Consider the following 13,438-nt stretch of genomic DNA (forward strand, 5'->3'; position numbering starts at 1 on the left):
TCAATGAAATAGGAAATCATCTATTGCTTATTGTAGCATGTAGATGACTCTTGATTAATTTCATAATTCATATGAGATAAATAAAAATTTTATTTTAATAATCTAAAATTAATAATTATCACCTTTGATTAAAGATAGAAAGAAGTAGATTAGAAGAGTATCATTTTTTTTAAAGATTTACTAGTCTTCTCTTCTTTTTTAATTGATGTACTCCTGATAAATTTTTTGAATTAGACTATGATACAACACTGTTTGTTTTTCTATAAAACTTCAAGAAAATAAAGAGTATTTCTGCTTTTGATCTGATCCAATAGCATATTGATAAAAAAATAAAATATAAGTTTTTAAAATAATGAAAAAATATGTCATATCCCAAATAAATATTTTCATCCTAATCTATTTACTTAAATCTAAATCTTTTGCAGAGTCAATTATATTGATTATTAGATCATATATATAATATTATTTATTTTCATGACAATCAAAGATTTAGAAGGGTGAAAAATTGGAGAATGGATATCTAATAAAGAACCAAGAATAATTTTTCTCCTAAAGATAAAATAGTATGGTTGTCACAAATCAAGGTGTGTATTAATATTTTTTATTTTTTGTTCACAAAATTTGTGTAAATGATGCTTCGAAGTATCAAATCCTTTTAGATAAATATTTTCATCCTAATCTTCGAAGTATAATAAAAAAGTATATCATATCCCAAATAAATATTTTTAAAATACATTGATATCTCTACAATTTTTTTTATTTGTTTAATATTAAGGTCCCACCGAGATTTGAACTCGGGTTACTGGATTCAAAGTCCAATGTCCTAACCACTAGACCATGGGACCGGTTGTTCTATTCTCTACAATTCCTAGATATGATAACTTAATTGATCCATTAATTCTATTGAATTTAAATTATTATTTTAAAATATTTAAACAAATTAATAATAATAAACTCATCGAATTCTTGTAAGTTGATTATAGTATTTGCTCATTCTTAGTAGTAGTAGGGACTAAACCGAAATGCTACAAACAAAATATGAATATTTTTTTGAGATATTATAATTTTATTAACAAACATTATAGTTGGATCCATTTATCTTACTTTATAAACTTGTTCAATGTAGAGGACAAAAGTTTTTCTATTTATCTTATCAAAAACATTTTGAGATGTAGAAAAACATGAGAGAGTGATGTTAAAAAATGGGATGGACATTAATCAAAAAAATTTAAAATAAAAAATGTATAAGTCTAGTAAAAGTGTGTGAGAGAAACAAAGTTGCAGCTTCTTCACATAAATCTCATCTAATGATACTTAAAATATTATGATAAGACTAATATGTGTGCACGATATTATCCGCTACCTTGGATATCGTAAAACCTTTATAAATCTACATTAAAAGAAACTAGACTCTTTTCTCCTCTTTCGATTATGATATCGGAGAACAAACATAAAAATTTAAGGTTATCCAATCATTATACAGGCGATAATAAAATTTAATTAGATTTTTAATATATCTTGTGCTAAATTATCAGACCACAAAAGTTAAAAAGAATTTTTAGAATTTTATGATTTTTTCTTCCAATTTCTAAGAAAAAGATGATGAGATTTCCAGCCAATCTCATCCTTGGTGGTGGATCACATCCAGAACGGGTGTTGAGGGCCATCTCTGATGGGTGACAGACCTCCTCTCAATTGTGTCCCCGGTTTTGCCTGCCTTACACTCTAAGCGACGCAACACCTGAAGCGCCAGCTGCTGCCATCAGCATGCCACCTCGATCTCTTCTTTCCGCCGTCTGTCTATATATAGACGCAGATCTTCTTCCTCTCCTGCATCGAGAGATCCGAGAGACAATGGCGAGGAAGAACCCATCAATGGAGGTGGCGGTGGTGCTGCATTTGCTGGTACTGGCCGCGTGGTGCGCAACCGCGGCGTCCTCGGCGAAGCCCAAGGTGTGCGACAAGGGGTGGGAGTGCAAGAACAGCGTGTACTGCTGCAACGAGACCATCTCCGACTTCTTCCAGGTGTACCAGTTCGAGAACCTCTTCAGCAAGCGCAACACCCCCGTGGCGCAGGCCGTCGGATTCTGGGACTACCACTCCTTCATCACCGCCGCCGCCGTCTACCAGCCGCTCGGCTTCGGCACCACCGGCGGCAAGCAGACGCAGATGGGGGAGGTCGCCGCCTTCCTCGGCCACGTCGGCAGCAAGACCTCGTGCAAGGACCCTCTCCTCCGTGCACCTCCATGCACCGGCCTTTTAAGCCTCATGCTCTCCGTCTGTTGGTGCAGGTGGGTACGGCGTCGCCACCGGCGGCCCGCTCGCCTGGGGCTTATGCTACAAACGGGAGATGAGCCCGAGCCAGTCCTACTGCGACGACAACTACCTCTACCCATGCACTCCCGGAGTTGATTACTACGGCCGCGGCGCGCTGCCCGTTTACTGGTACGTCACTCTGCTCACAGTCCGAGAACGTCTGCAGCACAATTGCTCGGCAGAGATCCGACTCCATTGCCGATGAGACGCAGGAACTACAACTACGGAGCCATCGGGGACGGGCTGAAGATTGATCTCCTGAACCACCCGGAGTACCTTGAGCAGAACGCCACCCTCGCATTCCAAGCTGCCATCTACAGGTGGATGACCCCGATGAAGAAGAAGCAGCCATCCGCCCACGACGTGTTCGTGGGGAAATGGAAGCCCACCAAGAACGACACCCTGGCCAAAAGGCTGCCGGGCTTCGGAGCCACCATGAACGTTCTCTACGGCGACCAGGTGTGCGGCCAGGGCCCAGTTGACGGCATGAACAACATTATATCGCATTACCAGTATTACCTTGACCTGATGGGCGTCGGCCGCCAGTACTCCAGCGATAACTTGGACTGCGCCGAGCAAGAGGCATTCAATCCTTCTTCTACCTCCTCCAGTACCACTTAATCGCCTGAAACCATCCATCGTTGCGGCTGTGTGTATTTTTCTTCCAAGTGCTGCAAAAAAGGAAGAATTTGTATGCACTATAAATCTCTATAAAGGTATCGAATGGAGGAATCTGTGAGCTATGTATTCGTTGCAAGTAAATCTATCGATCAAAAGCTCAGTGTTAATGATACCGATAGCTTAAACAGGAAAATACTATCGTTATTTGGCTCCTAATCAAACCATATTCTGCATGGAAACAAAGACATGCAAATTTCTAATCCCTACTCCTATCATCCAAGGAATTAACCATTTTTCACTGTTTGAAATCAAGAGGAAATAATAATAATAATAATAATAAAAGAAATAATAACTGCTAGACTTACGGAGTGAACTCATACTATTAAGGTTTCGCATCTCTATATATATCTCATTCATGTACGATGGAATCATACTATCGAAAAAAATAAACGTGACTTTCACTTGCTTTTAATGATACCTCAATCTTTTTTTTTTTCGAGTAATATAGAAAAATTTATTTAAGAAGTTACCATATGGTAAAATATTCTTAAATTAATTAAATATATTTAACCAAGAGATAAAATTAGATTCCTTCCGCATCGAATGAGTTCATCCTGTCATTTCACTTTTGCGTTCATTTGGTGCTTTCGGCAATGGATTGTTGTTTAAGCAATGTTTTGCTACAACAGCCACAGTGTTACTTATCGATGCTATAAAGTGGCGAGCTCAATCATGGCAACGTTTGTTAGCAAGGTTGGTCGATTAGGTTCACTGCGCTGAGTGCAGTTGATAGCTTCCTTTCCTTTCATTTAATGGAGCAACTCAACCATTGCTTGGAGACAGACTGCTTGTCATCGTTGGCAATTTTCCTCATCAAGATCTGATCAACCATAACCTTTTGGCCGGATGAAAAGGTGTAAGCAACTCAACCAATCCAAACTCATCCATCCTTGTCATTGATTGATTGACCGAGGAAGACTAATTAGAGCCTTCCTCATGTTGGTGATACCTCCTCGTGCAGGAGGAGGAGGAAGAAGAGGCATCTCGGGCACGAAACGCACAGCAATCTGCTGGCGACACCTGAAACTGCTGGAGGCGACCACGTCGTCTGACGACGACACTCCATCGAAGACGACGATGGCTTCCTCGTTAAATTAACAATCCCAGAGTGGTCCATTTGTTTAACCAGCATGCCTAATTGCTTGCCTTTACACTCCACATTCGTAGTGCACCATGGCCAACCTCTCTGGACGCGTAAGCATCTCCCAATTGAATCAGCACGAACCCTAGTGGAGGATATATACCATGCAAGAGCAGAACAGCTCTTATTCTCTAACCCTTCTCACCTGCTTCCCAGCTTTATCCTCTCCCGGCCAATCCTAATCCACGCAAGAGGGAGGGGGGGTACCAGTGACGGTACCATGCACGAACTGTGTACTTTCTGAGAGGCGACGATGGTGGAGAGCTCCAAGGTCCAAATTCCCGGCTGATGCCATCATTCCACCATCTCATGCATGCAAGTCGGATCAGTTTCCTCACCGTCTGCATCTGCAACTTGTTCGCCGGCATGCCATAAAAGACAAATCTCAGTGGCCGAAGCATAGAGGTTGATGATTTCAACCTGTTGGATGAATTGAGTGGTCTCAGAAAGAAATAACATGATCGTAAGATGAATGATCATATGGAATAACGGGATGTGAGGTGACTGGGTGTGTGTAATGGGTGCAACACTGGCGTCGGCCTCGCGCAGCACTTCCCTGTGGGGGTTCACCGTGCAAAGTGATGCCCCTCAATGGCAGACAAAGGTCAAAGCCTTTTCATGGTGCACACACGCTATGATTCCTTATTTTTGACAGTCTTTTCCAGCACCTTCCTCGTCATGCCAAGCACAGCTTGTGGTTTCTGCAAGAAGGTGGAAGGAGAAGGATCGGAGCTGGTTCCATTTCAGGCGAGTCATGTCGAAGCAAGCAATACGAGAGCTCGTGATCTTACAGGACCGCTGCATCAGACGCAATATGTTAGGATGGGCAAAGCCATTGGATTAGGAAGGAATCATCGCTTTGATGCAGTCAGCCACTCCATTGCTGGATTCTGCATGCAAATCCGACAACAAATCTAACAACTCAAGCGCATAGATCATAAGGGATTGGTATTAATGGAGAGCTCCATCATAGAATAAAGGAATCAATTTAGTTGTCTGACTCACATGATGATCAAATAGGCTAAAAAGTTGAAAGCATCACTCCATTATTAGATTTCTTGCATATGGGTTAGATCTAAAAATTACTCAAATATAATAATAGAAAAACATATTTTAGATTTTCTCAATCTAATCATCAAAGAAATCAAAGTGAACTAACTCTAGAGAAAGAGACACGAAAATTGCCTCAGGATTGTGCACAAAGTTTTTGATGTTATTTTCAGCTGGTTTTCTTAAAATCAATATTTTCAATTAGAAAGAAAGATCAAAAGAAATTTACAGACTAATACGTAAAGTAAATCCCTCCCTGTAACATCGACAAACAAGTGATTTCCAAGTCATCAAATCAAATCTGCTCTCCATACTCCAAAAATAAATCCAAAGATCTCAATCATTGCCTTTGTCCCACAATTCCATCCCATTATTGGCTGCTTGCAAGTACATCAAATAGTTGAGCCTACCAAACATCATATCATTGCGCTTAGCAAGCTTGTGGTCATCCTACCACCAACCTATCAAACAATGGGCAATTCTAGTAACATCAATGTACAAGATGTGATAGAATTGTGGCTATTATTCTCAAACAATTCTAATTATTATGTTTGATCACAACGTAGGTATATAGACATCTCAAACTCTCCTCTTTTCTTTATCCAAAAGATGGAAAATAGACCGAACAAATAAAAAAAAAACCAGAAAAAGGATACTTGAAAAAGGTGTTTTTGGATAGATAATAACTCGTATACTACCCAAAATCATAATTCATATGTGAATTCACATGTCAGCAAGAAGCACTATCCATAGTGAAAATGAATTGTGGCACAACGGTTGCCATGTCAATATCATGATGGCAACTCTCAGAGGCATCAGCCTCACTAACTCATGCTGTGTTGGAGCAACATGGGAAGCATGGAATCTGTGTGTGTGTGTGTAGTAGCTGCGAAAAGGCCATTAACGAGGACAAGCACTGGTGACAGCCAAAAGCAGAAACTCATGCAAAAAAGATCAGAATCATATCTCAGATAGCAGCTTTAGAATGTGTTGTGAATTCATCTCTCTCAGTAGGATGTTATGTCACAGTAGAAATTGTATGAGCTCACGAGGAATTATTCGTTCTAAGTGTTTTATCGGTATCCGTAAGGTATTATCCGACCTGCAATTAATTGGTTTCATCATTTTCCCCGAAGAAAAAGAAGAGTTTGGTCATAAATTCAAAGATGTGAGGATCAGCAAATCTATCATAGTAATTACTGCTTGATCATCGATCATCTATCAGAAAATTCTGCAGATAATTCCACCAAGCTACTGTCTCTCAGCATGAATGACAAGTCAAGCCAATAAACTAAAGTTTCAGCCAACTTGTCTGACCTGAGGACAAAAGTCAACACAAAAAAGAGAGAATTTTCACAGATTTCAAATACTTGATAATGGAGATCATACTGTACGCAACCCTTTCATTACATTTGTTTTGGCATGTTGACAATAAAATACTCAGTTGAGAAAGGGGTTGTATTGGAGATCCCTGTCAGATGCTAAAGAAAAAGGAAGGCTGTCATTGTCTCTTTGTTCAGCATTTACTTGAACACACAGCAACATAGAAATCACATCTTAATTTCTTGTTTCCTTTTCCTATCCACTATGTTTGACATATGGAAATCGGAATATTAGTCAAGTCAATGCATTATAAACAAAATGTAATTGATGAATTAGCATTAAGATGCTGCAACCAAACTCTGAAAGTAAAATTTGGAGCACCAGTGAAGCAGATAAAGTTATTCCCAACAGTGTTGGCAGATGAGAACAGTGAGATTAGAATAAAGCAAGTAACAAAAAAGCATTAAAAGATTCAAGATGTTGTTAATTCTTTTCAGAAAAGAAAAAGCATTATATATGAGATGTTAGGAGATCAAACAAGATCTTGCAGACCAAAATAAACCTAAAAGAATGATGCCATTGTGTGATAAACTTGGCACCACTTGTTCTTGCCTAATTATCCATTACATTCCAGTACAGAAAGTGACTGCCATTGCATCATCATCACACCTAAATTGCACCTCTCTCTCTCTCTCTCTACACCTCTTCTTTCATGTTTACCTCCTAAAACATCCATTCTCTTTCGACAAAATGGCACACCATGAGGGCAGTTATGTGTCCTAACACTCAACCACTACCTCACACTGCTTCCATGGCCACAATCTTGCATGCTGGAAGCTCTGTGATCCCATCATCCATGATCCACAGACACCCAGCAACATCATGACATAAGTGCCCTGCTGTGTGGCAAATGCCAGTCACTGTTACCCAATCAGCCGTAGGTTTAATGGTAACACCACCATGAAGCTGTGATGTCATGGGTGGGTGCAGCATTTGCACATCACTCCTGTTTGATCACGATCGGACAGCCATAATTGAGATGCTGCTCTGTATGTTAGGTGAACACATACATGAGAGGCTTGCATGCATCAGCTTCATCTCCATGGATGCAAGTAGGCCAATTGCTCTATTTAAAAGTGCTTGCAGTGGGTCTCTCCCTAACTCGCCATTGCACTATTTATTATCCTCCCCTATCCTTCAACCTTTCCTCCCCTTCTCTCTCGTTTGTTCCTAGCACTTCTTTCTCTTCACCATGCAACAAGGAGAGGTTGCCAGCATTCACTACCTTTCACCTTCCAATCCACTTTCTTCTCCAGCCCATTACGGCATGCCTCAGAACTGCGTCACCTCCTTCGGTTGTGGAAGTCTCTTTGGACCTCGTCTGGCACAGCTCCAGGCCGTGCCAATGATGCACGACCTCGGCCTTCCAAGCTCCTGTTTCGGTTCTGGTGCAACCTCAGATGAGGCAGGTGACCACCAAGCGAGCTTGGCGGAGGAGAGGAAGAAGAGGAGGATGAAATCCAATAGGGAGTCGGCTCGCCGGTCGCGGATGAGGAAGCAGAAGCAGCTGAGTGAGCTGAGGTCGCAGGTCATGTATCTCCGGTCGGTGCACCGCCGGCTCCTCGACCAGCTAAACCGTGTGATGAGACAGCGTGATGAGATCAACTCCGAGATTGAGAAGCTGAGAGATGAGAACACTGAGCTCCGGAGGAAACTTGAGAACCTTGCAGCGAATTGAATTAGCTTCCTTCTTCTTCCACTGGACCAGATGAGTGACAGGCCACTGCAACTACAGGATTGCTTCGACGAGGGGAGAGGGCTCGTTTTTCGTGTTCTTCCTTTACTTTCTTGTGCGGCATGAGCATTAGCCTGTCTCAAACAATTCCACCTAATTTGAGTTGCATGATCTAACAAGATTCAGAAACACTGACCTGATCGATCTGCATCCACTAAAATCACAAGTTCAAGAGCAATTATAGACTGATGGAAATTTCTCCAAACTCATTCTACCTAAAGGGCAACAGAGTGATCATGCAACAGTACCTCAAAAGGAAATGCCTTCATGGCAGTTCTTAGAGCATGAATGCTATGCCCTGTTTCAGATTACATCCTGCAGAATGTGGCCATGATTTGTTCCTAAGCATACAAATTTGTTCCTTCCTTGTCTGCTCTCTGGTGGTTTCATATGGAGCAGACTGAAGTCTTGGTTTGTGCCTCAGTCCTTTTAATCCATGTATCAAGTTTGATCAGTAAAACATTTCCACCCAATCCTCTCTCTCAAAGTGGTTGTTCTTTGTGCCTCATCTAATGTTCCAAGCTCACAAACACCAAATAGTATTCTCTCATAGTCCTGATGCATGCTGATATCACATAGGGAAGTCTGTTCTCTGTGTAATATTTGTACCACTAGTTTGCTACATGGAGAAAATTGAAGAGCAAATTTAAATTATTTCAGAATAATTACTAAAAAATTATAACACGGTATAAAAATATTATAACTAGATCGGTTCATCCCATGAACCGGTCGATAGGAAAAGAAAAAAACAAAGAGAAAAAAATAATTCAGGTATTAGATAAAAAAATAATACTAGAAAATTTTAGAATTTGGGGATACTTTTAAAAAGCTTAAGAAGATAAACTCTTTTCAAAAAAAAAAATATATATATATATATATATATATATATATATATATATTGTTTTTGTGGGGATAGATAAAAAGTTACTCATTTTAAGTGATGTAAATATAAATGAAATGGATAATGTTAAAAAAAAAAAAAAAAACAGAGCTTTCAGTTGCACACGTGGTGATGTGATGGATGCTTTGAGATGCGTGCGAAGGGCACCCAATAAATCTATATCTAACGACTATGTCTGTAAGCGTACGTGTCGTTTGGGAACGGTGCAATGTTGATGTAGCGATCGCGGGGGGCCGACTCGTCTGTGGTCATTTCCACAAACACATGAAGGAGTTGATGGAGATGGCGAGCATTCTCCCCCTCCTCCAGCTGGCGGCGGACCTCGCGGTCGCCGGGATATCTCTCATGTTTGTTCTCGGGGTCTTCGCCTTCGTCGCCATCGTCCTCTGCTCCGTCGCTTTCATCCGCGGCTCGAGGCTCCTTTCGTCATGATTTGGGCGCGTCGGTCGCAGAGGTAACCTTTCTGATAAGCTCCTCCGTGCTTGTGTTCTCTGGTTGTCAGGTCGTTAGCATGGTTCTTCTAGGTTTCCATTTGTCTTGATCTCGGTATGTGCTTGGATGATGCGGCTTCTTTTCTTTTTCCTAATCTAATTGGCTGGTGTCATTCAACTCGCTGCAAGATTGGATTGCAAGATCTGCCTTCTTGAGGAGAATCAAGAAGAACTCGGTCGATTACAACTTGTTTTGTGCAAATCGCAAGAATAAAATGTGTAAAGGAGCTGGATTTGGAAGCAAGTCGTAATCATCAATGCATTTTTGGTTCGATTCTGGATATCCTAGTCCAAGAGAGTGTACAAGTAATCTGGTCACCGTCGTATTGATTGGGTCTCATGAGTTACAAGTAAGAAACTAGTTTCAATTAGAAGGAATTGGAAGTCCACTTTTTTTTGTGTCATCATAATGATACTGTTTGCTGCCGTATGCCACTTACAAGAGTGAAAGTTTCCTAAAACTCAGAGTAGTTGTGGTGCAGTGACCAGTATGCTTGTCTTAGATAATAGATGTTTACGATTATTTTATGAAGGAATGTTGATGCGATACCATTTAACTTTATTTTTAGTTTGAATGAATTTGAATAGTTTAAGGTTATATTACAAATGTCATATGTTGCCACATGACAAAATCACCCATGGTTCAAGTTTAGCTTTCTAGATTATTCAAGAAAAGGAAAAAAAGGGAAGAAAACAAGGGAAAAATGGAGGAAATTGAAATTTAATTTTGATTAAAGATTATAATCTTTATTGAAGGTTTCGTCTATACAAGAAAGTCTTTTTCTTAATTGAAGATTTCTTGGAGGTGAAAGCCCATCGAATGGATATATTTACAAAAATATATGAAAATATATGTTGATATACTTTAATTTATGAAATGTTAGTTTCTTTATTTTATTTTATTTTTATATTTGTTTTTTTATTTTTATATAGGTTGTCTATATAAATGAGAAAAAAAAAGACTATCAGTCGAGCATGAACTGATTGATGAATGCATGAGTAATTTTTGTTTTTTTTTTTCACTCACATTGTATATGTATGAGCGATGTCCGGTCACCTTTCCTTTTCCGATGGTATAATTGCATCTTCCATATACGTGTGTGAAGTATTTTATCCATATGAGTTACTTCTAAAGTTAAAATGAGTCTGGTAGTTGTCATTTCCATTTTTAAAAGATTATTATCTTTCTCGTCCTCTCTCTTTCCTTCTTTGATTCCGAAATAAATGTTCATATCAACTTGTCCTATGTCAAATGCAGTACTTGCGCATATAATAACTTGGCAAAGGCAAAAGTATAAGTGGTGTTTAGGGGTGTAAATGAGACAACCACAAACTGACAGACTCTTGTTTGTGTTCTGTTCAGATGAACATTCAAGTTGTTTATGGGAAAATTTGTATGGTATTGAGCACAGTGAGTTCAAGCAGATCACGAGCTAAAGTTAGAGCTATATGTGAACACTTAGCTATTTTGATTGTCCTTGCTGGATGAAGAAACAACTTAGAAGAAGATGGTCAGTAGATGGTGTGAGAGAACCAATTTCTTTGTTCTCAGAGACAAAACTTGCTTCTTGTATGCGCTTTTGGTAGATTAACTCCAACTACAGTTGAAGGTCATCTTTATCTAACCACTGTATGACCTATATATAGCATCTGGCAGTGTAGCAGCAATACCAGCAAGACTCTGTGGATTTGTACAATTGCTCTAATTTTGCTTGGACCACTGATTTGCTGATTTACTTGTGGAATGAGAATTCCCTTTATAATGCCATTTAGTACATGTTTTCTTCTTGCTTACTCCTCTCATTTATGTCTGATTCTTGTCAACAGATATGGACACCCGAGTTACTGGTGTGGCATATTGACCCATTTCTTGTTTTAGTATGCAATGCATTGAAGTATAAACTTCAACACTAGACAATTTTGTGATTTGTGCTGTAAAGTTCATATGCAATAATTTGAAATGCATCGACTCTGTAGTGGACTCTATGGTAGCAACAAGAATGCAGTCAAGCCCAGAATTTTAGATAAATTTACACGACACATTGGCGTGCCATACTAAAATATCTTGATTGAAATTAAACTATATGATGGGATTATCATGCACACAGGTATGCCTAAGGTGCATTGATGTAAACATCAGTTTGAACTGTCGAAATCGAGGAAACTATCTTATGAGTGTCATCAAAGGGTAGAATTCCTGCAGGAGATTTCTGAAATTCTGGTCATATGGAAACATTCTTAGTTATTAAAATGTCAAATAGATGCAGTAATCATGTATCATGATTAGAGAGTTGCTTATTTGACATCATAGTCTAGATTTTAGTTAAGTGCATGAATTTTCAGTGTACAAACTGTAGCCTGAGTCAAATTAATCAATATGCATTTATTTTTCTTTCAGGTAATAGGTAGCAAACCCGTGAAGCATCATACCTAATGGTAATGATTGATAAGAACCTGTGATTACAGATGCTTTACGTTGAAATGTGTGCAAGCTTCACATGCCTCTTAATCCCATATCAGTGCTAGTTCAGGTACTAGATCTTTCACAAATGTAATTATTTTCCTTTTGCTTTTCTTGAACACTTTGTCGACGTTTTGTAATTTTGCTTAGTCCTTCTGAATGCTGAATTCTTTCTACTATTTGGCCTTGCAGAAAAGACTGTTAGATGCAATTGATCTTTTGATTACATTCAGTTGAGCTGTATAAGACCGGAAATCTGATTACGGAGCTACATTAAACTGACTCCCATCTTTTCTGTAGCTATTTCTATGAATAAAGATTGCTGTAATATTTATTCATTCATGTTTAAATGTTAGCTACTCACATTTGTGTGTTTGGCTTCGAGTAAATATAGACTTCAATAACAATAGTCTGCAAAGTTGAGCTTTGAACTATGTAGCTTGTTTTGTGGAGTTATTATGCATCAGCAATACAATTGGTCCAAATAATAATTCTAGTGCTTTGAAGACCTAACATACATAGTGCACCAATGATTTTTTTTCATAATCTTTTTTCTATATCAGAATTTCAAAATTCCGACATAATGGAAGTCATTCGACAATGCAGGATCTAGCAAGGATCGAATCGAAGAAAGTCATTCTTGCACTCGCTTGAGGTGAGACATCGATGCACTCATTGTGGTCTTTATTGTGCTCTAATACATCCTCTGATTCAACAGATCTGTTGTGGCATTAATGGAGATCATCAATCTGTCTCCTTAGGGAGACACTGTCCTTCAACTGTCTTAGATTTGACAAAGATCTTGACATCTACCACCTCTACATTTGGAATCTTATAGAGCCCCCGAATCATGGATCAAGCTCTCCAATTAGCTGGCACTAGTAGCCCCAGGAGCGAGAATGCAGACTGCATGCATATTATTTATTGCTGTTGACTTCGAGTTCTCTTTGCCAACTGGTTCTATTAAATTGCTGCTTGTCTACAATCGGAGCAAATGTACATTGCATGTGGTGCCAAGCAATTGGCATCACAAGAGTACATTGCTATTTGGTACTTCCTGTTTCTTAGTGGCAACACCTTTAATTATTTCCAAGTCGGAAGTAAAATTACACATTTGCCCCTGCAATGAAATAAATACTATTTAGATATTCCTGAATATATATATATATACTGTATAACTTTTTTTAATCCCTTTTAGAATTATTTTTTAATTATATCAACATTATTGTATAATTTTGAATATTTCTCAAACAATAATGATAGATTGAATTTGAGGAAA

The 13,438-nt window shown here is 39.0% G+C and overlaps 2 protein-coding genes, 1 long non-coding RNA gene and 1 other non-coding gene across 4 annotated transcripts; 3 read left to right on the forward strand and 1 right to left on the reverse strand.

Moving 5' to 3' along the window:
- Positions 1-773: 773 nt before the first annotated feature.
- TRNAQ-UUG (transfer RNA glutamine (anticodon UUG)) lies at positions 774-845 on the reverse strand. Its single transcript has one exon. It is a non-coding gene; the product is annotated as a tRNA-Gln (tRNA).
- A 993-nt stretch (positions 846-1,838) lies between these two features.
- On the forward strand, positions 1,839-3,107 carry LOC103995209 (chitinase-like protein 1). Its single transcript, XM_009415745.3, has 3 exons — positions 1,839-2,218; positions 2,292-2,445; positions 2,529-3,107. The coding sequence occupies exons 1-3, from the start codon at positions 1,855-1,857 to the stop codon at positions 2,935-2,937; spliced, it is 927 nt and encodes a 308-aa protein (XP_009414020.2). The 5' UTR covers positions 1,839-1,854; the 3' UTR covers positions 2,938-3,107.
- A 4,566-nt stretch (positions 3,108-7,673) lies between these two features.
- On the forward strand, positions 7,674-8,495 carry LOC135644733 (basic leucine zipper 43-like). The gene has a single exon (XM_065162600.1). It carries the CDS (start codon positions 7,764-7,766, stop codon positions 8,247-8,249), a length of 486 nt encoding a protein of 161 aa, XP_065018672.1. The 5' UTR covers positions 7,674-7,763; the 3' UTR covers positions 8,250-8,495.
- A 1,150-nt stretch (positions 8,496-9,645) lies between these two features.
- On the forward strand, positions 9,646-13,307 carry LOC103995207 (uncharacterized). Its single transcript, XR_672500.3, has 4 exons — positions 9,646-9,661; positions 12,097-12,229; positions 12,766-12,814; positions 12,878-13,307. It is a non-coding gene; the product is annotated as an uncharacterized LOC103995207 (long non-coding RNA).
- The last annotated feature ends 131 nt before the right edge of the window (positions 13,308-13,438 follow it).

The sequence above is a fragment of the Musa acuminata genome, chromosome BXJ3-8, assembly GCF_036884655.1.
Source record: "Musa acuminata AAA Group cultivar baxijiao chromosome BXJ3-8, Cavendish_Baxijiao_AAA, whole genome shotgun sequence".
NCBI classification, from domain to species: Eukaryota; Viridiplantae; Streptophyta; class Magnoliopsida; order Zingiberales; family Musaceae; genus Musa; species Musa acuminata.